The sequence below is a fragment of the Acinonyx jubatus genome, chromosome B3 (assembly GCF_027475565.1).
Source record: "Acinonyx jubatus isolate Ajub_Pintada_27869175 chromosome B3, VMU_Ajub_asm_v1.0, whole genome shotgun sequence".
Classification (NCBI taxonomy): Eukaryota; Metazoa; Chordata; class Mammalia; order Carnivora; family Felidae; genus Acinonyx; species Acinonyx jubatus.
In genome coordinates this window covers 37,340,400-37,362,806 of record NC_069386.1, presented here as the reverse complement: position 1 = coordinate 37,362,806, position 22,407 = coordinate 37,340,400, and the positions used below count along the sequence as shown (strand labels likewise).

General features: G+C 40.8%; 2 protein-coding genes across 9 annotated transcripts in view; one reads left to right on the top strand and one right to left on the bottom strand.

Moving 5' to 3' along the window:
- The window catches only part of IQCH (IQ motif containing H), a 210,260-nt gene that overhangs the window by 684 nt on the left and 187,169 nt on the right, over positions 1-22,407 (top strand). For all 7 annotated transcript variants that reach the window (XM_027067602.2, XM_027067600.2, XM_053223829.1 and 4 more), the window contains exons 2-4: positions 8,547-8,669; positions 9,870-9,964; positions 20,712-20,829. In XM_027067602.2, coding sequence (XP_026923403.1) covers positions 8,547-8,669; positions 9,870-9,964; positions 20,712-20,829 — 336 coding nt within the window. The remainder of the gene's footprint in view (positions 1-8,546; positions 8,670-9,869; positions 9,965-20,711; positions 20,830-22,407) is intronic.
- AAGAB (alpha and gamma adaptin binding protein) overlaps positions 1-22,407 on the bottom strand; it is a 114,189-nt gene that overhangs the window by 55,958 nt on the left and 35,824 nt on the right. For both annotated transcript variants that reach the window (XM_053223835.1, XM_053223836.1), the window contains one exon: positions 7,702-7,823. The gene's annotated coding sequence lies outside the window, so the exon portion shown is untranslated. The remainder of the gene's footprint in view (positions 1-7,701; positions 7,824-22,407) is intronic.

The following is a 22,407-nucleotide window of genomic DNA, read 5'->3' as shown; positions in this document are numbered from 1 at the left end:
AGGCCCTGGGGATGTAATGTATAGCATGGTGACTATAGTTAATACTGTACTGTTATATTTGAAAGTTGCTAAGAGAATACATGTTAAAAGTTCTCATTATAAGAAAAAATTGTAACTATGTGTGGTTATGGATGTTAACTTACTCTGACATTTTGCAGTAAATATAAATATCGAATCAGTATGTCGTATGCCTGAAATAAAACGTTATATTTCAATTATATCTCAAATAAATAAATGAATTAAATAAAAGCTTGGGAACACACACAGGAAAATATAGTAAAGATAACTTGGATTGCCCATCAAGTTTAAGTCTTGAATAGAAATGTGACAAATTTTAAAAACTCCAGGAAATAACTTTTTCTAACCTGAGTGGGGGGAAATATCAAGAAAATCTTAACTTCTCCAGGATAACTCAGTTTGTGACAATTACACTCAGATTTTTCCCAAATGGTAAAAGCATTTTGTTTTTTCACATTTACATATGGTAGCTTTAAAAACATCTCTACATAAATCATCACTTTGAACTTACATTTAGCTCCATTTGTCTAAGGCTTGAAGTAATTCGCCTAAATTCATTCCATTCTGACTCATACTCAGATCTGCAATGGATTTTCCTGCCAGGATATTGGTCTCTTACCTCCCACCTAGGAGAGAGTTCTTTAAATTCACCTTTTCCAAAACACAAACCCCTAAACTCGCCAACTTCATAGAGATACCCGTTACGAATAATACCCAAATCTTTTTACCTCACCTTTTATCATCCTCTGTCACCAGCATCCTAGATGACTTTAGCCAAACTACAAAGTCTGAGGGACCAGTCCCCACAAAACTGCTCCCTCTTCTACATGGGCCTAAGTTCAGAAGTCCCCAGAATCAACATCACGTAAGGCTGGCTATCGACAAATTTGGGGGCCCTGACCACCTTCATACTGGCTAATTTGCTAAAGCAACAGAATTCAGAAAAGTGCGATCCTTACCATTACAGTATTGTAACACCAAAAGGATACAAATTAAAGTCAGCCAAGGAAAGACATACATAGGGCAGAGTCATCCTACCCCCTTGGAGTCATGCACAGCTTTACCTCCTACAAGCTGTGATGTGTGACAGTATATGGGAGTACTGACAACTAGGGAAGCTCACCTAGGACTTTGATGTCCAGAGTTTTTCCTGGGACCCAATTACACACTGCCCGTGTTCTAACCTTTTATCTTCAGCCCGTCCCAGAGGTCACACTAATGCCTTTAGTCTCCGGTTCCTCTACAGTTTGGAACGGATACTGTGTGACCCAAGGCCCCCATCAAAAATACATTGTTAGGCTCTCTGGTAACCAAAGACGCGAAGCAAAGACACTTATCAAGCAGGGGCCTAGAGATCACCTCTCAGTATCCAAGGGCAAAGGCCAGACCTCTTGCTGGGTAAAGCTGATTCTTTACTACACATACCCCTTCTAAATCCAGGGCTCATTTTACAGACTCCAACAGGAACGCTTGTGGAGATTCCTACCCTGCAACAGCCAGTTTCGCCTACAATATACTTCATGTTGACTACAGGGACAGTTCTGTTACTCTTTAGTTTTCTGTATTTCTCCAGACCTGGAACATCTCTAAAAAAGAAACCAGAATCTGGGGAGAATTCTCACACCTAATTTCATACTTTCCCTTGAGATAATTCTCTTTCCCAGGGCTGCCCCCCTTGTGGTTTAGAACAGTGTAGAATAGGGTATTGCCTGAAAAGCTAGAAGCCTTTTCACTTCAGAGGGGGACCCAGAGGTAGCTATTTCATCAACGTAGGCTATAACATCATAATATTGATATCTTTTATCATTGGATTGTAAAATGGAGCAGGAGAGCTCAGAACAGTCATATCCAGGCTGCTCTCTCGACACAGATAAAATTCTCCCTGGTGATGTGTAGAAAATGTATATAACAAAGAAATGAGGAAGACCTCCCCTACTTTCTCACCACGTCTGAAGTATTTATGAGCATACAGCCCCTACCCTCAGACACTCAGCGTGGATTCCACTTCTGCCTGGGGCTGTGACTCACATCCTTTAAACAGGTTACTATTCAACAGTACCTCTAGTGGAAAGCACTATGTTGGGAGTCAGAACACTGAGGTCTGACCCTGGCAATGACATTCTTCCAGGTGGGTAACTTTAGGCTAATCATTTCACCTCTTTGGGCCTCAGTTTTCTCTTCTGTAGGAGACATAGCTTGAATAAGATCCACTTCTGACTCTAAACTGACCCAGTTTGTCCAAAGCTACATAATTTCTAAAAAAAAAAAAAAAGCTACATAATCTCTTTTAATCATAAAGTGGACTTCCTTTATTATCAGCCTAGGCATTCAAATTCTTTCTATAGTTATATAAAAATTATTATATAACTATATATTAACATGTTATAAATTTTAAGGTACTTTATATGATATATATACATACACAGTTGCCAGAAAAGCAGAGGTACTTCAAATCTCCACTTGCTTCACCCTAAACAGGTCTGTGTCTTAATCAGAAACATTAAGCAACTCCTTAGGCCAGTGATTCTCAAAGAGCGATCCCAGGACCAGCATCTTCAGCACTAGCTGAGAACTTAGGCGAAACACAAATTCTCAGTCCCCATTCCAGACCCACTAAATCAGGAGTTCTGGGCGTAGAGCAACCCAGCGATCTGTTCTTATAACAGATAACTCTAGGGGCACCTGGGGGGTTCAGTTGGTTAAGTGTCTGACTTCAACTCAGGTCTTGATCTCACGGTTCCTGGGTTTGAGCCCCACGTCGGGCTCTGTGCTGACAGCTCAGAGCCTGGAGCCTGCTTAGGATTCTCTGTCTCTTTCTCTCTCTGGCCCTCCCCCCGCCCCCCGCCTTTCAAAAATAAATAAATGGAAAAAAAAAAAAGATTAACATAACTACGGCACACTCAGTTCTGAGAACTTCTACTTTCGATAGTTTTCTAAAATGGAAACTGTAATATGATTTCAAAGAAAAATCACAGTAATCAAAGCTACATAGTATTTGTCGGGTATTGTGCATGGTTCTAAATGCTATATGTGTTTTAACTCCTTTAAGACTTAAAACAAAGCTATCCATTAAGGACTGTTACTATTTCACATTATGGAAAAGAAACTGACCAAAGATGTGTATTGTGGGTAGACCCATATACATAGAAAATGCAAGCAATCTTCTCAAACCCTTTCAATCTGTCAATCCTGGTATAAAATACAGTCTTCCCGGGGCACCTGGGTGGCTCAGCTGGTTAAGTGTCCAACTCTTGATTTCGGCTCAGGTCATAATCTCAAGGTTCTTGAGTTCGAGCCCTGCTTCAGGCTCTGTGCTGACAGATCAGAGCTCACAGCTCTGGATTCTGAGTCTTCCTCTCTCTCTGTTCCTCCCCCACTCATGCTCGCTCTCTCTCTCTCTCTCTCTCTCTCTCTCTCTCAAAAATAAACATTAAAAAAAATTTTTTTAATAAAGTCTTCCCTTGCCCCTTTTTACTCCTCTCCTTAAATCCTGCCTTTTCCACGGAATTTTCACCAGTCTTTAACTTTGTATATTTATAAATACACATTTGTATATTTGTAGATAAAATGCATGTACTGGTTAATGGTTAGGCATGAAGGTTCTGGATTCATACTGCCTGGATTTGAGTAGTTCCATCAAATAACCAGCTGTGTTACCATGCACAAGTTACTTAAGCACTTTACACTTTATTTTATACTTGAGGGAAACTGAAGATAATAATATGAACTCTGTCTTAGGAGTCTTGTAAGAATTAAAATATAAGATAACATATAATGTATAACACTCAATAGATGTGGGTTTATATTAGATAGGGTCTCTTGCTTTTTAATATCACTTAGTTTTCTGTTCATTCCTGTGTCTTTTTAAGATTAGCCTGATTTTTACTGGAAGAAAAGGAAAAATTAATTTCAGCCTGTCTTTTTAACCAGGACTACTCCATTCTTAAACTTTTTTTTTTAATGTTTATTTATTTTTGAGAGAGAGAGAGAGAGAGAGAGAGAGAGAGACACAGGATCTGAAGCAGGCTCCAGGCTCTGAGCTGTCAGCACAGAGCCCGATGCGGGGCTCGAATACACCAACTGCAAGATCCTGACCTGAGCCAAAGTTGGATGCTTAACCAACTGAGCCACCCAGGCTCCCCTGGGACTTCTCCATTCTTAACTAAAACTTTATGGGTGATGCTATAGGGCAAATAAGTTATGTCTTGTTTCCCTGTTACAGATGGATTTTTGGGATATCCCATTTTACCCAGCACAGGATTGGGTCCATTGATCCTGGATGACTGGATAATGATCTAGTCATTAATTCAGTCTCCAATAATGTATGTTCTTTTCAAAAATGAAGCGAGCTGGACTAACATGTACCATTATCTGGAAAATACAATAGATGATGCTAATTAATAATAAAATATTTTGATAAAATATCTAAAATACTTGAGAAAAAAATCTTTACGCATAATCAATGTTCTAGTTATAAGCTCTTTTTGTGTGACTTATTATGAAAACACAAGCCTTATATGTTTGGATTTCTCAGGACAGTTCTGATTGTGAATATTCTGTCCCGTTGTCAGATCATGTACCAAAACCACAACCCACATTCTTACTTTTGGTTCAGGACATAGGGTTACCATCTCCACACAGAGCTCTACGAGGCAGCCTGTTGTTAACTCCTTCTTGCACTTTTAAGTCTCTAATTCAGGCTTTTTACAGTGTCAGCTGCATCTTTCCTCAACTGATCAGAACAGTGAGGCTGTAACTGTAGTAATAATCATCATCATTATAACTAAGAGAGTTGCCAACTTTACTGACAGCTTGACACTGTACTGAGAGCTTTAGATTATCTCAAGCCCTAGTGACACCTCTATTAGGCAGGTATCACGTTTAGCACCAGTTGACAGAAGAAGAAACTAAAGTACGAAGAGCTAAAGTAACTTGCCCAAGGGGATAGATCCCACGTGCGTTGATCCTGAAACAGGTTACGGCAGGTTCGTGAAACAGTCTTGGAGAAGTGGGGTGCTGAGTCCGGGAGGCCTCCTGCATGCTTTCTTTTATTAATAACTCTTACAAGCTTTGTTTTTATACTTTACTAATGATCATCTGATGTCTTTTTAAAACATCTTTATAAATGTTTTCTTGACTCGGGGCACCTGGGTTGCTCAGTCAGCTGAGCATCCGACTCTTGATTTTGGCTCCGGTCATGATCTCAGGGTCATGGGATCGAGCCCCACATTGGACTCCATGCGGAACATGGACCCTGCTTGAGGTTTTCTCTCTCTCCCTTCTGTCCCTCCCCTGTTCACGCTCCCTCTTTCAACAAACAAACAAACAAACAAACAAAAACACCAACCTTGGAAATACTGGAACTAATTGATATCATCACTGTCTTTCTTATCACCTCCTCCGTCTGGTTTGCCAGGAACAAACAACATAAAATGAAGGGACAAGTGGGCAAGCATGATGAGAATGACTCAGCCAAACCCTATGTTTAGCAGAGATACATAAAATGCAGTTATGGAACTGCTTTTGACAACATGGAATCTAGTTGTGTGGCCAGATTTCTAAATGCTAGAGCGAATCTTCACTGCATTACATCTCTCAAGGGCTTCTTATTAAGCAGCTCTGTCCCCAAACTGTCAAAATAATAATCTTCCTCCTTCTGTGAGTTTGAGCCCTGCGTCAGGCTCTGTGCTGACAGCTCAGAGCCTGGAGCCTGCTTCAGATTCTGGGTCTCCCTCTTTCTGTCCTTCCCCTGCTCACACTCTGTCTCTAAGTGACAAATAAAACGTTAAAAAATTTTTTTAGAAGAGAAAAAACTTCCTCCTAGTAGGAAATATACGGAAAGCAATGCATTTGATGACCACAGAAATGATGGGGGACACGTAAAATTTCAATATGGTAGATTGGATCCATTTGAAGAAAGAACAGAGATTTAGAACATAATTTTTTTCTTCCTACCCAAGTCTGGTTGACACATTTCCTACAATGTTTGTCTGTATTGCAACTACCATATAAACAGATATGTGGTTATTGAAAGGGGAGAAAAAAAATATCTAGCAAGAAAATTAAAAAAAAAAAACTCTTGAGGAAGATGAAGAGAGCAATTCAAATCAAGGAACATTTACTAAATGCCAGTTACGTCAAGGAACTTCACTAGGTTTTACCATGCAGGAGCGGAGGATTAACATTTGTTCAGGGCCGTCCTATGTGGCTGGCCGTGCACAAAGCACTCTACATACTTTAGCTCATTTTATTCTTGCCACTCTTCCAACAGGTAGCCAATGATCCCCATTTTATAGATGAAAGCATCAAGGCTCTCAAAAACTATGTAACTTTGTCCAGCTCAGGAAAGGAGGAAATAGGATTCTGGTTTATATCTGCCTGCTTCCAAAACCTACATTCATTCAATTTCACACACATTGCCTTAGTTTTATTCAACCATTCTATGAAGTAGAGTAATTCTTTTTTTTTTTCCCCCTTGGTAAAGAAACCAGGGGAAATGTGATGGTGTGCACGGACATCACGTGACTGGTGATGGAGCAAGGAATTATGTTCACTTGTCCTTACTGTGTACTAGAGCCGTCACGTGGAAAGAAGTGGAACTGTCCACACAGGGAAGACTTAAACAAACAAACAAACAAACAAAAGAGCCCTTTGGTTCCATGATAAATAACCCAGGGCAGTTTCATTCCCCACCAGCTGTCAAAAGACATTACAGAATGCTATGTGAAGCTACAAATAATACTACAAACACTAGACTACAAGAAGGAAATTCAGTGCATTCAAAGGATGGACCAAGAAATGCGGGCCTGGACACGAGGCTCGCCCTTGGGCTGCTTCTTTGTACTTTCCAAATGCCTTTAGACAATCGAAGGTAAACCAGCTTGCAGCCGTTAATGTGGACCAAACAATTGAAAGAAGTACGCCTTTATCCTTAGTGCCTACGGTAGGTGTGTTCTGATTTCAATCTGTGAGCCTTCAAGGCTTTCCATGACAATGTGTGCAGAGTACAAATGACCAGATGTGTCTACCAGACTGTGAGGCCCATCAGTGAAAAGATGCAAATTCTGATCTTTTGAATCCTTGGCTCCACGGGAATATTCCAAAGTAGTCGATACCACAGGCTGGGAGCACCCTGTAGGTCCAGTTAGACTACCAGAGAAAAGGTAACGGCTGCAAAATGCCTTCAGCAACCCAGTCTGCAGATTGTTATTGGTGTCACTATTGCTGAAACAGGTGTTGGGTTCATAAATTTGCATAACGAAATGCTTTTCTTGTGGCAGCAGCCCACGCAATAATTGGTGCCATCTGTATTTATGTATTGAAGTTTGGTTTCTAATACGAATTCGGAGAACCTGGGGATGCCTAATCTCACAGCACCCATTTTATCGCGAGGGTGGCGGACCTCAGAGAGGTGTTCATCGTTTCCATGGAAAATACAGATTGAAGGAGAATGTTGAAGTGGTAACGTACGCCACTTTTTCTTCACGGATCATTTTCAATTCTGACTATGTAAGACAGAGTCAAGGCCACACGCCGAAAGAGCCGCTTCTGCAGAGCAGTAAACGGGGAAGATCCAGCCAGAACAGAAAACCAATGGGCCCTGTTGACCTATTTACAATTCCCTTTTGAAAAGCTCTGCTTTCACTAGAACCTCTCTTTGCCAGAACTCTTCTGTTTTCTTACCTCTTGGCCGATTAGTAGGAATCCGAGTTTGGTGCAAATTTCATACGAGTCGTGAACTCAACTGTTTTGCCAGGTGAGAAGCAGAAGCCATTCGAGTGGTAGTTTTACCCTTGGATTTGTTTCTAATGGGGGAAGGAAACATAGAACATTGTATGGAAGCTTAGTTTTTTTTTCAATCTGAAAGACAACAGTGAAACATTCTAATAAAGGATATCTTAGAACCATGAAGACAGCTCTTTCCAAGGAACATCATAAAATCTACCTGATTATCCCCAGCAGTTCAAGAAAATTGAAAATCTTTAAAAATAAATAATTTTATTTAAAATAAATCTTTAAAATAAATAACTGCAGGGGCGTGTGCGTGGCTCAGTCCGTTAAGCTTCCGACTTCAGCTCAGGTCATGGTCTCGCGGTTCATGAGTTCGAGCCCCGCGTCGGGCTCTGTGCTGACAACTCAGAACCTGGAGCCTGCTTCGGATTCGGTGTCTCCCTCTCTCTGACCCTCCCCTGCTCACGCTGTGTCTCTCTCTTTCTCAAAAATAAACATTAAAAATTTTTTAATAATAAAATAAATAATTGGGGGGTACCTGGGTGGCTCAGTTGGTTAAGTGTCCAACTTTGGCTCAGGTCATGATCTCATGGTTTGTGAGTTCAAGCCCCACATCGGGCTCTCTGCTGTCAGCATGGAGCCTGCTTCAGATCCGCGGTCTCCCTCTGTCTCTGCCCCTCCCCTGCTCGCGCACATGTGTGCTCGCGCTCTCTCAAAAATAAACATTAAAAAAAATGAATGTTTCAGGTGAACTCTGTATGTATTCTTTCAATATTTTATATTATTTAAACCTATAGGTCCATGAAGACCTTTATCAGTTAAAGGAGAAATTAACAAATTTCCCGCTTGAGGAAAAGGGAGAGACTCTAGACATTCGGAATCTTGAAACCGCAATCAAAAGGACTGAAATGGGGTTAAAAGTAAGTAGAGCTTTAGATGTTAAATAAAGCGCTGGAAGGAGATTCCTCCAGGAGAAAAGAACTGTGGTTCTCCCAGGACCCTTTGTAATTCTGTAACAGAGGTGGATTTAGACTGGTCATCAGCTTTCTTATTCTGTTCCTGTCATTAAAATGATGATTCACTGATTGTGAAATGTGCCAGGATGCAAATCAAAGTAGTTAAGGTGTTGGGAATGTAAGATCATGCAGTGACAATCCCTAACACGTGATTTGATGAAAAGAATTAAGAATTTTAAAAATAACTATTAGTCGGCCAACAACATGCCAGACAAAAAAGAATTCATACCAATGCCTGCAGCGAGTTTCTATCAGATTCACTGAGATTCTAAAGAACAAGAGTGTATTTTTCCCTGCTAGCTTAAGTATTTTGAGATTAGTCATTTTTATGATATTGTAAGCCAGTCAGTAAAACTAAAGAGATGTACCACTGTTGGAACAGAAATACAGTACATAGGGACTTCATCATTATACATGGGTTGAAGGGCAGAGGAGAACCCAAGTTTCAGACCAGGATAATAATCATTTATAAAACAAAAATCTCTTAGCACATGCGCCCAAATAAGGACCATCTCCATCTTTGAGACCTCTAACTGTCATTGTCCCTGTTCTGGTCTCAGCCTTTCACTCTAACGAGCTGTCAGCTTCACAGCTCAGCTCCAGAGGCCGTGGGAGATGTGGTGTGTTTTTGTTGCCTCATCAAACTGGCACACCATTGTCCTATATGACCTGATGGTGACAGGGCTGTACCCAGCTGGAGTTTTCGGGTTGGCCATTTTAAATGATCTGTAACCTAAGGGCCAAATTCTTTCTTCGGCTGCTGGCTTGAAGTCCCTATAAGGGAAAGATTACTCCGTGTCTGTCTTGCCTCGTAAGCTTACCTGGCTTAGCGATTTACTGACTATCGTGCATGGTTTAATTTGTGAAGAGCACTACAGGTCACTCAAGCTTTGAGTCTCAATTGTTTATTACGCTTTTTGGGACAGTTAAAGTCATTTAGCCCTGAGATGCCCAATGATACCTTAGGCATGTAATAAACACATAGCGTGTTGTGTCTTTTGGCTTAATCACACAATTCAGAGTGTTACCCTAATGAAGTAAAGTAAATTAGCTGAGTATCTTCAGTCCAGTCTAATAGCCTAAACTTTCACTTTTCTGTAACAGATTCACATCGAGAAGTATTTAAATGTTGTAAACCATCATGTGTTAACGGCTCCTATTAATGATGATAATTTATATTCTCCTCATGCTTCCAAATGGTAAGTAAAATACCCATGGGGGGGCGGGGACAAAATAAGTACAATTTTAAAAAAATCTTTCCCACTCAGGTCAGGTGACCATAAAGACAAAATCTTCTTGGCTTTGTTCATATCCATTCTACTGTAGTAGTTTCGCAAAAGAAGTTAATGGCAGAATTTGGGCTTGGTTTATTCTGCGTGACTTTTATTACCTTCTAATGCTTAACACCATGACAATTGTTTCAGGGTCCTAGTTTTGGCTGTTTTCTTTAGTAAAAGGTATCCAAAATTCAACTCCTAAAGGAGGTATTTTAATGCAAGTCTGTTTTTACACTATTAAGATCACATTGCACTTTCTTCACAGTTTTAGGTACTTTATTGTAAAGGTGATTTCGGTATCCAGGGTAAATAAAACAAAAATAATGAAACTTGCTTGAAATATTCATAATGTAATACATCCTAAGAGATGATTTATTAAAATTAGACTTGAGTTAAATTGCCTTGCCTCACTTTGGACCCTCTTACAGGTAGGCCTCCTGAATTTGAGTGTATATAGAGTAAGGCTTTGTGCTAAGCTTAAAAACCTTGTGGCCCTATTTGCATCGTAAACATGTACCAAGCATCGTAGGGTCCAGTTTCAGAAATACGGTAAAACATTGGAGCACAAGTAACTTGTTCTATGAGTGTTCCACAAGACAAGCAAACATTTCTAATAAATTTTAACTTGATAAATGAGCGGTGGCTTGCAATACGAGTAGTATGTGATGCTGAATGTCACATGATCGCAACTGACCTTATGGTTCTTCTCTCTCTCTCTCTCTCCCTGTGGGACTGTGGGTGATCATCTCCCATGCTCGGATGCTTGGTCTCACACTGCAGTGTTTGGCAGAAATCAGTGATTTTTCAGAACACTTGAAGGCACCCACAACACGCACTAGTGTATTTTTTTGTCACTTCAAAGCACCTACGGACAGTCCTTTGATTTTCCATACAAGAGTAAGCTTAGAAATGCTTTGCTTCATTCTAGGTCAGGCTGCCTGCAGATATAGACCCTTTCCTCTGCTGCCTTATTGCCAGTTACATTAAATACAGTATCTGACAGGAGTTTATTAATACTATACTGCAGTCAACATCCATGTGAGCATATACAATGGCCCCTTGCAGAAAAAGGTTGGAAAGAAAGGCGGTAAGAAGGAGATGATTACAGTGGAAGTTAAGAAGGAAATCATTGAGAAACACGAATAAGATATGTGAGTGGCCGAAACTGCAAGATTTTATGAGAAGTCTACGTCTTCATCCTGTCTGCAAAGGAAGAGGAGAAAAAGGCCGAGGAACCCCTCACTTCAAATGACATTAGGGAGATGTGTAAAATGTGGGAAACAGTGCAGTTTTGTGAAAAGCACCACCTGAATAAGGCTATTAATGCGAGCAATGAATCTGTTTAATGACAATGCGATGTCACATTTCCACAAAATCCTCAAAAAGAGACAAAAGCAAGGGTCATTGGATAGGTTCCTTGTTAATGTTGCACACACACACACACACACACACACACAAAGATTCCATTGAGTCAATAGATAGCAGTGATTCCATTAGTGATAGTGAAAGTTGTCCTACACAATAACCCTCCTCTCTCGTCTCCCTCATACCAGGCACGAAGGTTTCCAAAGGTAAGTACAGGTTAATTTGTTTATTTTTCTTTATATTTTGTGTTTTCTTTATTATTTTGTATTATATTAGGGTATTGTAAACATTTTTATATGAATACTTTTGTGGGTTTTAAAATATTTATTTTAGAAAGAGAGAATGAGGAGAGGGGCAGAGATAGAAAGAGAGAGAGACAGAATCCAAAGCAGGCTACAGGCTCTAAGCCGTCAGCACAGAGTCCAATGCGGGGCTCAAACTGAGAGATCATGACCTGAACCGAAGTCACATGCTTAACTGACTGAGCCATTCAGGTGCCCCTTTATGAATATTTTTGGGTTGTGGAACGAATCATCCAAGTTTCCATGGTTCTTTATGGGGAAATTCACTTTGATATATAAGTGCTTTGGATTACAAGCATGTTTCCGGAACACATTATGCTCGCAAACCAAGGTTTTACTGTAGCGCACAAGGAAACGTGGCAATCTACAGACATAACCAAGTTCCAGCATTCAGTAGTAGGGAGCAGAGCTTTGGGGTACCACTGTATCGGTCTCCCTTTCCTGCACATGGAATGCCACAGGCATCCATCATTCCTTGTAGAGGCAACTGTCCCTCATCTGTCTAGTTTTTAGTCATTTTATTGCTTTGATTTTTAAATTAGGGAATAAAAAAATGACTTGAAAATAGGTTAATATAAATCTTCTAAAACAAGGAATCTGTAAGGAAGGAACATAATAAAAGGGGTTCTTGGAGAAGAAAATATTGGAGGTCAGTTTCCCAACTTATATTGACGCTTAGTTGGAAATCAAAGGAGCCCTACAAGGCCAAGTGGGAGGCCTTTGTAGATGGCAGCCAACAGACAGCAGGCTGTGGCCAAAGATTATGCATACAGACATCAAGTAAGAGAGCCTCACAATGGAGGGGGTGGGGAGTAAACAGGAAAAGGGGTCTGTCACCAACTCCAATGAAGTTCTCCCATCCTGTATCCAGCTTTCTCTTTGTTCTTCTGTCCTGACAAAGAACAGAGAGTCTGGGCTATATGCAAGTTAAGATGGCTGAAAAGAGCAAACTGTGTAGCAATTATATCCACAGAGAATCAAGCAGAAACATTTGGGCAGAGACCTTTCTTCTACAGTTCTTCTCCCTTGCCAAGGAGTGTCCTTGACCCTTACTAGGGTCTGGAAGAGGGAGGGAAGCCTTCACCCTTAATTGGGGCATGGAGTTGGCTCCCAGAAGTAGTCCTTGGATCCTTTCTCTCCTATTCAATACAATAATATAATCACTGGCCCTCCTGGCAGGAAGATGGGAGCCTGGCAAGTTTGTATGAGCCTCGCAAGCCTGGGGGAGTATATCCATCGTAGCTGTGGCGCTAAAGTAGCGTGCAATTTGAAAATGAAATGCAAGGAACCAGGTCAAAAACTGGAGAAAAATCCAGATTGGGTCTTTAAAGTAAGCAGGCCTGGGGCAGGTCCTGGGAGTCCAAGTGTGAGTCACAGGGAGTGGCTCAGGGAGGAAAAGAAGTCGCAACAGTAGACGGAAATGGAAAACAGGAGACCCCGGGCAGTCAGGAACTGTTGCCCGTGACGGGAGTGTTCCCTGGTGGATAGTCACACCAGATTCTGCACTTGCAGGCGTGTCCCCCGAGACCATCGTGACTAGATGTGGCTTCAGAGTTCATATCCTGCTAGGAGTTTTCTATGCAAAGCAGTTTGTAGAGCCCAGGATTCCTTCAGGTGCTCATGCCCGGGGGGAGTGGGACTGGCCAATTCACTCCATTTTTCTTCTGAGGTTCCATGACAAAGTTCTTGTAACACCCAAGTAAGAAGGTGTTTTTTCATGATGGATGGCATGACTCACTGAGAGACAGGTTACTTATCTCAACACTGATCAGGAGGTCAGAGAAGAAGACAGTTTATTACAGTTTCGAGCTGGAACAAGCTGAACCTGGCCTTTTATCCCCCATGACCATCAGTTTAAAAATTCGGGCATGCATCCATAATATGTATTTATTTATAAATTGTATACTTATCATATGGCATGAATACACTATAAAATACACCGACAAATATTTAAATGAGACAAAGATTAAACAGTTTAAAATATTTTACTTTATTAACAGTACGAAACTTCTTTTGCTAAAAAAGGCTACTAATTAGAATATTCTGGTTGTTTTATCTTGTTAATCACGATGGCTTTATACTGGCTGTAGCTAATAACCCGAAACATATTCTACGCTTAGTGGAGATTCGGCAGAGATGCTGGTTGAACGGAAGTCTGTATTTCAGTTAGTCTTCTGGATAACTTTTAAGTTTTCAGGGGGGATGGATTTGGCTGACTTGTCATAAATTTGATTGGTTTACCATCATTTGCACTCTCTAGTGTGGCTGAAGAAAAGCTCACCCCACGAGTACGTGTCGATTCTGGCATTTTCTTATTTTTCACTGATCATTATCTTCAAGATACAGGGTGGTTTTTTTGCAGGAATCTTTTTTAAGACACTGGTCCATTTTTTCAGGCTTGAGTGAAAACTACGTAATAGAACCCATAAACCCACTTCATGAGTAACCTACAGTGTATTCTAACGCTGTGAAAAATTGTGTACCAGTGCAGACCCCGCCGTTTGTGCCTTTGTGGTTTGGAGTCCCCGCTCCCAGAAGGCCTCCAGAACTGCAGGTGACATGACCACATGAGGGATCCAGGGACAAGCTGAACATTAAATAGTAGCACACAGTAATTTCTTATTTTCTGTATTTCTTATTTGATGTGTAAAAAAAAAAGTTCTTATGTTCTCATCACACAACCAACGGCATTATTTTATGGATTGCCTGGGATGTGGACATCCTGCTTGAGAGGCCACAGGGCTAGAATGATGGTTCTTAAACTTTGGTTTCACTGGCTCCCAGATGGTCCTGGAATTTGCATTTTAACAAACACCCTTGGCATCCCGAATGCAGATTAATTCGTGCTTGGAATCCCAGGACAAGCATAGCTCCCTGGAATCAGTATTCCTTGGCCACTGAGAGGGCCTGCCTCTGTCTGGTCAAGGGCCTAGTCCTGGAAATTCAGCTACCCCATTGCTCTGAAGGGTTGGAGTAAGCCTCTTGCACTAGGAATGAGCCCAGCGTGACACCTGGGAGTCATGCTGGTAGGACTGTCACTGTCCACTTAAACTGTGAGTCTGGTGGAGTGTCAGAGGCCAGGAGTCCAGACCAGCAACTCCTTCTGAAAGGGGTGCCATTTAACCAGAACTGTGCATCTCTGTTGCTCCTTGGACGGCAAGCACGGTTGCTATGAGTAACTGAGAATCAACATTGTTCCGATATTTGGGGCTTCATTTTAACTATGGAAACCCAGGAAATTGGGAGAGTTTATTCCAAATGACTATTGTCCCGGGATATACCTTAAAAATGACTTAGAACAGACCAGATACAATACAACAGATACATCATCTTCATTTTCATTATCAGTGTGAATTTCATCTTGTGGTCACAATTTTCCTAACACTTGACAGTTTGCAAAGGACTTTGTTTTACCCCATGAGGCAGATATTTATCCTTTCCTTTTAAAACTGTGCATGCTGAGGATCACAGCCATCCCAGGTCACACTGGTCGTTGATGGTGAGGCCCAGACTTGAGTCTGGTCACATGTGTGCAATGGAGCACTCTCCCACGCCGTGGCTTCCTGGAAACCAAGAAGCCTAATTTTCACAAAAGATGGTTTACATTTTCGCAAGAAGGGAAAATCTGGTCATTGGGTCCGGTAGAAACAAAAACCGGTAGGGACACAGAGTGCTAACAATGGGTGCCCCCCAAATGCAAGATTTTCTTAGCAGTCCTTCAGAAAACCATGATGAGGACATTATCCAAAGTGGCATATTTTCTCCAAAGAGCTAAAAAAAGCTTCTGTATTGTTTTCCAAATATGTTTCACCACTATCCCCACTTTGGCAGTGATTCTTCTATGTCAAAGTGTGGTTCTTCCTCTCACATGATTGGCTTTCATGGATTTTATTGCTCGTAATATCTGCTCACACTGCTCTTAACGACCTCGCTTTGCTCATTGACACTGGGAGGGTGACTACCATCTGTACCAACACTCTCAGAACCGCACAGAGATCTTCATTTTATAGTCTGTTGTGCCAGTGTTTGAGAAGGGGAGACAAGAACAAAGCAAATAGATGATGGTGAGAAGCAGTGAGAGAGAAAGAAGAGGTTTGTATTGCACGGCCAGTGTACATTAGAAGGTACATTTCCCTCGGTAAATGAAGCATCCTGGAGCCCATCCATTCTGGGTTGTTACACGGCAGTACACAAATCCCACTTGTATAGACTATGAGTACATCCTGGTCATACAGAGGTGAAGCACAGGGAACAAGATGGTAACACTTGGTAATCTACATGAAAGGTATTTGGATGCTAACTGCTCTTTCCATTTCTCTGTGGGTCAAACATTTTTTTAAACAGGGGCAGCTGGGTGGCTCAGCCAGTTGAGCATCCAACTTCAGCTCAGGTCATGATCTCACGGTTCGTGGGTTCGAGCCCCCTATCAGGCTCTGTGCTGGAGACAGCTCAGAGCCTGGAGCCTGCTTCGGATTCTGTGTCTCCCTGTCTCTCTCTGCCCCTCTCCTGCTTGTGCGCTCTGTCTCTCAAAAATAAATTTAAAAACTTAAAAAAAGTTTTTAGTAAAAAATAAATTTTTTTAAAAAGCAGCAGAAAATGAAAAAATAACCAGAAAAACGTTTGCAACAGCCATGACACAAAAATTGCTAACATTCTTTTAAAAAAATTTAAAAAAGTATTCATGCCAATACAAAAAAAAAAAAAGTTGACGGAGGACAACAAACTACTCACAGAGATAGAAATGCAAATAACCAGTAAACGTGAAAAATGTTCAATCTCACTGGTAAGCCAGAGAAATGCAAATTAAACAATATATTACTGTTTTTTCCTTACAAATTAGCACAACAAATCATTTAAACCATTCTAATAATCAGTGCTGATGAGGTAGCAGTAGGACGGGCATACTTTTGTTTTACCACTAAAGGTGTAAGTTGGCACGAAGTTCTAAAAGGCAGCTTCTCAACATGTGCGAGAAGCTTTTTAATTCATTTTTTTTAATTTAGTGGTTGTACTTCTAGGAATTTGTCCTAGGAAATGAAAAGAGAGAGACATGAATCTGTGTATGTTTGTTAATTTCAGTGTTCTATTTAATACCAATAAATGTGGAAATAACCTTAAATGTTAATAGTAAAAGCATGATTAAATCTATAACACATCTGGGGCTCCCGGGTGGCTCAATTTGTTAAGTGACCGACTTTGGCTCAGGTCATGATCTCACAGTTCGTGGGTTCGAGCCCCATATCAGCCTCTGTGCTGGAGACAGCTCAGAGCCTGGAGCCTGCTTTGGATTCTGTGTCTCCCTGTCTCTCGCTGCCCCTCCCCTGCTCCCACTCTGTGTCTGTCTCTCAAAAATAAATGGACATTGAGTTTTTTTAAAAAAATCGATAACACATCTATGTGTGTATTACATAGCTATTAAAACTGGTATTATCCAAGAAATTTAATGACATGGAAAAATTCTCACAGTATATGTTGAGGGGGAAGAAAGCAGGATGCAAAATTATATCTCAATTCAAATTCACTTCTAAGTACATAATAAAGAGAGGTAAAAAGATTGATAAGAAATACACAAATAGAGGGGCACCTGGGTGGCTCAGTCAGTTAAGTGTCAGACTCTTGGTTTTGATTCGGGTCCTGATCTCACGATTTTTGGATTTGAGCCCCACATTGGTCTCTGCGCTGACAGTGTGGAGCCTGCTTGGGATTCTCTCTCACTCCCTCACTCTGCACCTTCCCTACTCACTGGTTCTCTCTCTCTCAAAATAAACATTTAAAAATATTTTTTTAAGGAAATCCATGAAGAGAGTTTCACTTCTAAGAAGATGGTGTAGACATACTTCTCCCTATTCCTTCTGATAAATACAGCTAAAAACCCTGGACGTTATTATAAAAGAAGTTTATGAGGACTTAGAAAGAAGTGAGACCAGTTAGGGGGCCCTGGGACCCAAGGGAGGACATATGGTGAGGCCCCTGGATTTTCTTTCTGCTTTATGTATCCTGTTATCCAACCTGTATCATTTTCCTTCTCTCTGAAGAGCTTCTGGTGACATTTCTTGCAAGACTCTGGTGACGAATTCCCTTAGTGTTCATCTATCTGAGGAGATCTTTATTTCCCCTTTGTTTTTGAAGGATAATTTTACTTAGATACAGAATTCCAGGTTGGTGTGTTTTATTCTTTCCACACTTCAAATATTTCACCCTGCTTTCTTGCTTGCAAGGCTTATGAAGGGACGTCTGATACAATTTATACCTCTCTTCTATAGGTTAAGTTGGGATTTTTTTTCTTTGTCTTCTTTCGAGATTTTCTGTTTGCTCTTAGTTTTTCATAGTTTGAATAGGATATGCCTAGGTATAGTTTTTCAGGATTTATCTTAGCTTGGTATTCTCTGAACTCTCTGGATCTGTGGTTTAGTGTCTGTCATTAATTTTGGAAAATTCTCAGCCATCATTACTCAAATATGTCTTCCGTTCCTTTCTTCTTTCTTTTTCTGATATTCTCATTATATATATGTATGTTACACCTTTTATAATTGTGTCACAATTCCTGGACATTCTGTTCTGTTCAGTCCTTTTTTCTCTTTGCATTTCAGTCTGGGTAACTTCTATTGACATTTTTTCAAGCTCATGGATTCTTTCTTTGGTTGTGTCCTATTAATAAACCCGTCAAAAGTATTCTCCATTTCTTATGGTGTTTTGATTTCTAGCATTTTCTTTATATTCTTTGAGTTTCAAGGTTTCTGCTTACATTAAATATCTGTTCTTGCATGCTGTCTATTTTTTTCTATTAGAGCCCTTAGCTTATTAATCACAGTGATTTTAAATTCCTGGTCTGATACTTCCAAAATCTGTTATATCTGATTCTGATGTTGGCTTTGTCTCTTCAAACCTTTTTTTTTTTTCCCTTGCCTTTTAGCATGCCTTGTCATTTTTTCTTTCTTTTTTTTTTTTTTTTGAAAGCTAGACATGATGTATGGGTAACAGGAAGTGAGGTAAATGAGTCTTTATCTGGCTACAAATTTTGCTGTATACTGTTTGCTATAACAAACAGGTAGGTAGGTGTCTGAGGCTTCCATTTCTTCAACCGTCTTTGTTTTTGTCTCCCCTGGGGTCTTTGATTTTTCCTAGAAACTTCCTCCTAAATAGGCCTGAGCCCGAAGTCCTCTCATCTGTAGATGTAAGTGTGTTGAGGGGAAGCATTCAATATTCCTTGATCAGGCCTCCGTCTTTCAGTGGGTCTGTGCCTCTGAACTGTTACCTTCACTAGTTTTTCTTGGAATTTCCCCCTCTTAGGTGAGACAGGAAGACTGGAAGGGCCTGGAGTTAGCTACTTGCCCTTCCTCGGGTCAGATAATTTTCCTTGAGAGCTGGCCTTCATTACAGGGAACAGAACAAATAACAGAACTCTCTGGGAGTAGTTCGAAGTGGTTTCTTTTCCCTTCCCCCTGCCAGAAGCAGGAGGTGATTTTTCTGTGTCTTCACGGTGGGAATATGGAGAGGCCCCTGAAGGTAAAGTCATGAAAGTTTTACGCTGCCCCCAAGCTTTGGCCCCACTGAGGCTTTTTGTTTTTGTTTTTATTTTTTTTTAACGTTTATTTATTTGTGAGAGTGACAGACAGAGTGTGAGAGGGGGAGGGGCAGAGAGAGAGGGAGACACAGAATCCGAAGCAGGCTCCAGGCTCTGAGCTGTCAGCACAGAGCCCGACGCGGGGCTCGAACTCACGGGCCTGGCCTGTGAGATCGTGACCCGAGCTGAAGACGGACGACCAACCGACTGAGCCACCCAGGCGCTCGGGCCCCACTGAGTTTTTACAGCTCAAGTTAATACACATTGAGCCTCTGGCCATTTGTTAAGTGGAATTTAACTTTTCTTGCCAATACCAGCTCCAGCAGCAGGCTTCCATTCTGGAGATTTAGCAGGGTCTGTCTGTCTCAGTCTCTCTCCAGTTTTCAAGGCAGTAGTTTTCCCTGTGATCTGGATTCTCTGACAGATCAAAGAAGAATTGCTTTTCAGTGTGTTGAGGTTCTTCTTATCACTCCCATCCTCACAATAACTTCTAAGCTCTTTACGCATTGGAACAAAACCAAACGTCCATAAATTGCTTTCTAATGAAAATTTTACAAAAGTGGGCATCACAGTAGAGTCAAGAGATTGGGTCATTATGGTTGAGTTTAATTGATCCTAATTATGCTGACCAATTTAAAAAAGTGGAATCTACTTTCAAATGAAAAGTTTTAGTTTGTTATAGAGCGTGTGCTCATGAGAGGGGGGTGCGGGGGAGAGAGAGAGTGCACGACAGAGCAAGAGAGGGAGAATGTTAAGCAGGCTCCATGCCCAGCAGAGTTCAAACTCATGAAATGTGATATCATCATGAGCCGAAATCAAGGGTCTGGCACTCAGCCAACTGAATAACCCAGGTGCCCCTCAAATGAAAAGTTTTAAGACATACATTACACACACAGTCATTCTTATAACTTTGTTTTTACATTGCCCACCCCTCCCACCCCCCACCATGGAACTGCCCACTGCTTAGTAAGAAAGACCTTCAACCACCTTTGATCCTTAAGTCTTTACAGTTATATAAAATAGCAGACATTTAAAGAATGTAAGTGCCAACTGCTTAGGGACAAGCATTTTGAATGTATTTAACATTGGCTAGTCTGTGATTTGGTTTTACAAAACAATATAACATGCTATATTTTCTCTACCAAGAAATATTTTATAGTATAGTAATTCTGTCCGTTGTGGGTCATATAAACTCAGCCAGAAATAGAGCTTTTTATTCATGCTATAGTGGTCATTATCAGACTCAGAAGTTCATATGCTTAAAAAACAAGTACAGTTTCGTAGTAGTAAAAATGCTAAAGTTGGTCTAGTTTATTGTAATTACCAATAGAATATTTCCTATAAAATCTAATTGAACTAGGAAGCATTGTTTCAAAATTACAATTTGTGAAGCTGTTGAGATTTGATTTAAAATTTTCTTTTTCTTTTTTAAACTTAGGTTGCTTCCAGCTGTAATTGATCAGAAATCATTTATTTTCCCTCTAGAATCTGAGGGTAAACTTTGGCAACCCCAAAGACAGCACAGTACATTTCCACAAGCCTTTCCAAGAAAAAAGGTAGGCATAGAGATACCCATAAAGACAAAAAGGGGATTAGTGGTTGTGGAAGCTAGGGGGAGGGAAGAATGGGGAGGGACATCTAATGGATATCAAGTATCTTTTGGGGATGATGAAAATGTTCTGGAATTCAATAGTGGAGATGGTTGCACAACACTGTGAATCTACTGAACACCGCTGAATTATACACTTTTTTTTAGCATTTTAGTTTTTAATTTAATGTTTTATTATTTATTTTTGAGAGAGAGAGAGTGCAGAGGGGAAGAGGGGCAGGGAGAGAGGGAGACACAGAATCTGAAGCAGGCTCCAGGCTCTGAGTGATCAGCATAGAGCCCAACACGGGGCTTGAACTCACAAACCGTGAGATCATGACCTGAGCCAAAGTTGGACGCTTAACCAACTGAGCCACCGAGGTGCCTTGAATTGTACACTTTAAAGGGATAAATTGAAGGTATATGAATTATAGCTCAATAAAGTTGTTAGAAAAAAAAACGTTTTAAGAGCAAAGGTAGGAAATTTGCTTTGCGTTCTAAATGAGAAAACATGCCTATTGTTTCAATTATGTTCGTGGTAGGGTCAGTTCCTACCACAAGACAGCTTTCTTCAGAAAGCAAATATATCACAACAGAATGCCTTCCAATGCCTTCCGAAAAATGCCTGCCAATTTTTTAATTGGCAATAATCACACCTCAGATAAACCAATGGCTACGATACTGCCACTGTGCAAAGCCAGAATTTTGGAACAGGGCCCTAGAAGGAAAGTTTCCAAGTGGCAAGGAATTGAGTTCAAGAGGTTACTGATTTTGCCTGTTGAGTGTTCTTGCTCTTTAATTCCTGTTCCCTCCCCAACCCCCCACAAGTGATAATAGCTCACCTCCTGTCAGTGCTTTTGGAACACTAACTTGTTTAAGCTTCAGAACGATTCTAGAAAGACGTGCTATTATGGTCTTCATTTTATTGATGAAAAAACCAAGATTCAGAAATGTTAAAGAAATTGCCCAAGAGAACACAGCTAGTAAGTGTCAGGGCCAGGATGATGAACCCAGAAATGTAGGCATAACCACTGTGGTACCCCTTTGTAGGCAATAACTTTGTTGAGGTATAATTAATATACCATAAAATTCACCCTTTTTAAGTGTTCAGTCAGTGGTTTTTAGTATCTTCCCCAAGCTGTGAAGCCATCATGCAGTACCCTTTTTATAATGGCATTATCCGTATTTTTCCTTTACCACACTTGGCAAAATTTCTAACTAGATTTTTTTTTTAAGTGTCAGCTTCTCTCACTAGAATGGAAGTTTAATGAGGGCAGAAGCCATGTCAGTTTGTTCATTGCTGCATATTGCCAAGGGATTCTCCATAAATGCTTGTGGAATGAAGAAAGGACATCATAGGGACCCCTAAGGGGGTGCCCACCCCCATGTAAAACCAGTCCAGGCTCCACTACACTCGCAAAACAGCCAACTCTGACCATGGTCGTGGCACTTCTTACACGGAGTTCATTTGGCCACTGTCTGTGTGCCAAGAATTGGCAGAGGCACACTATGATCAATGATGCCAGGTCCCTGCTCTCAGAGCTTA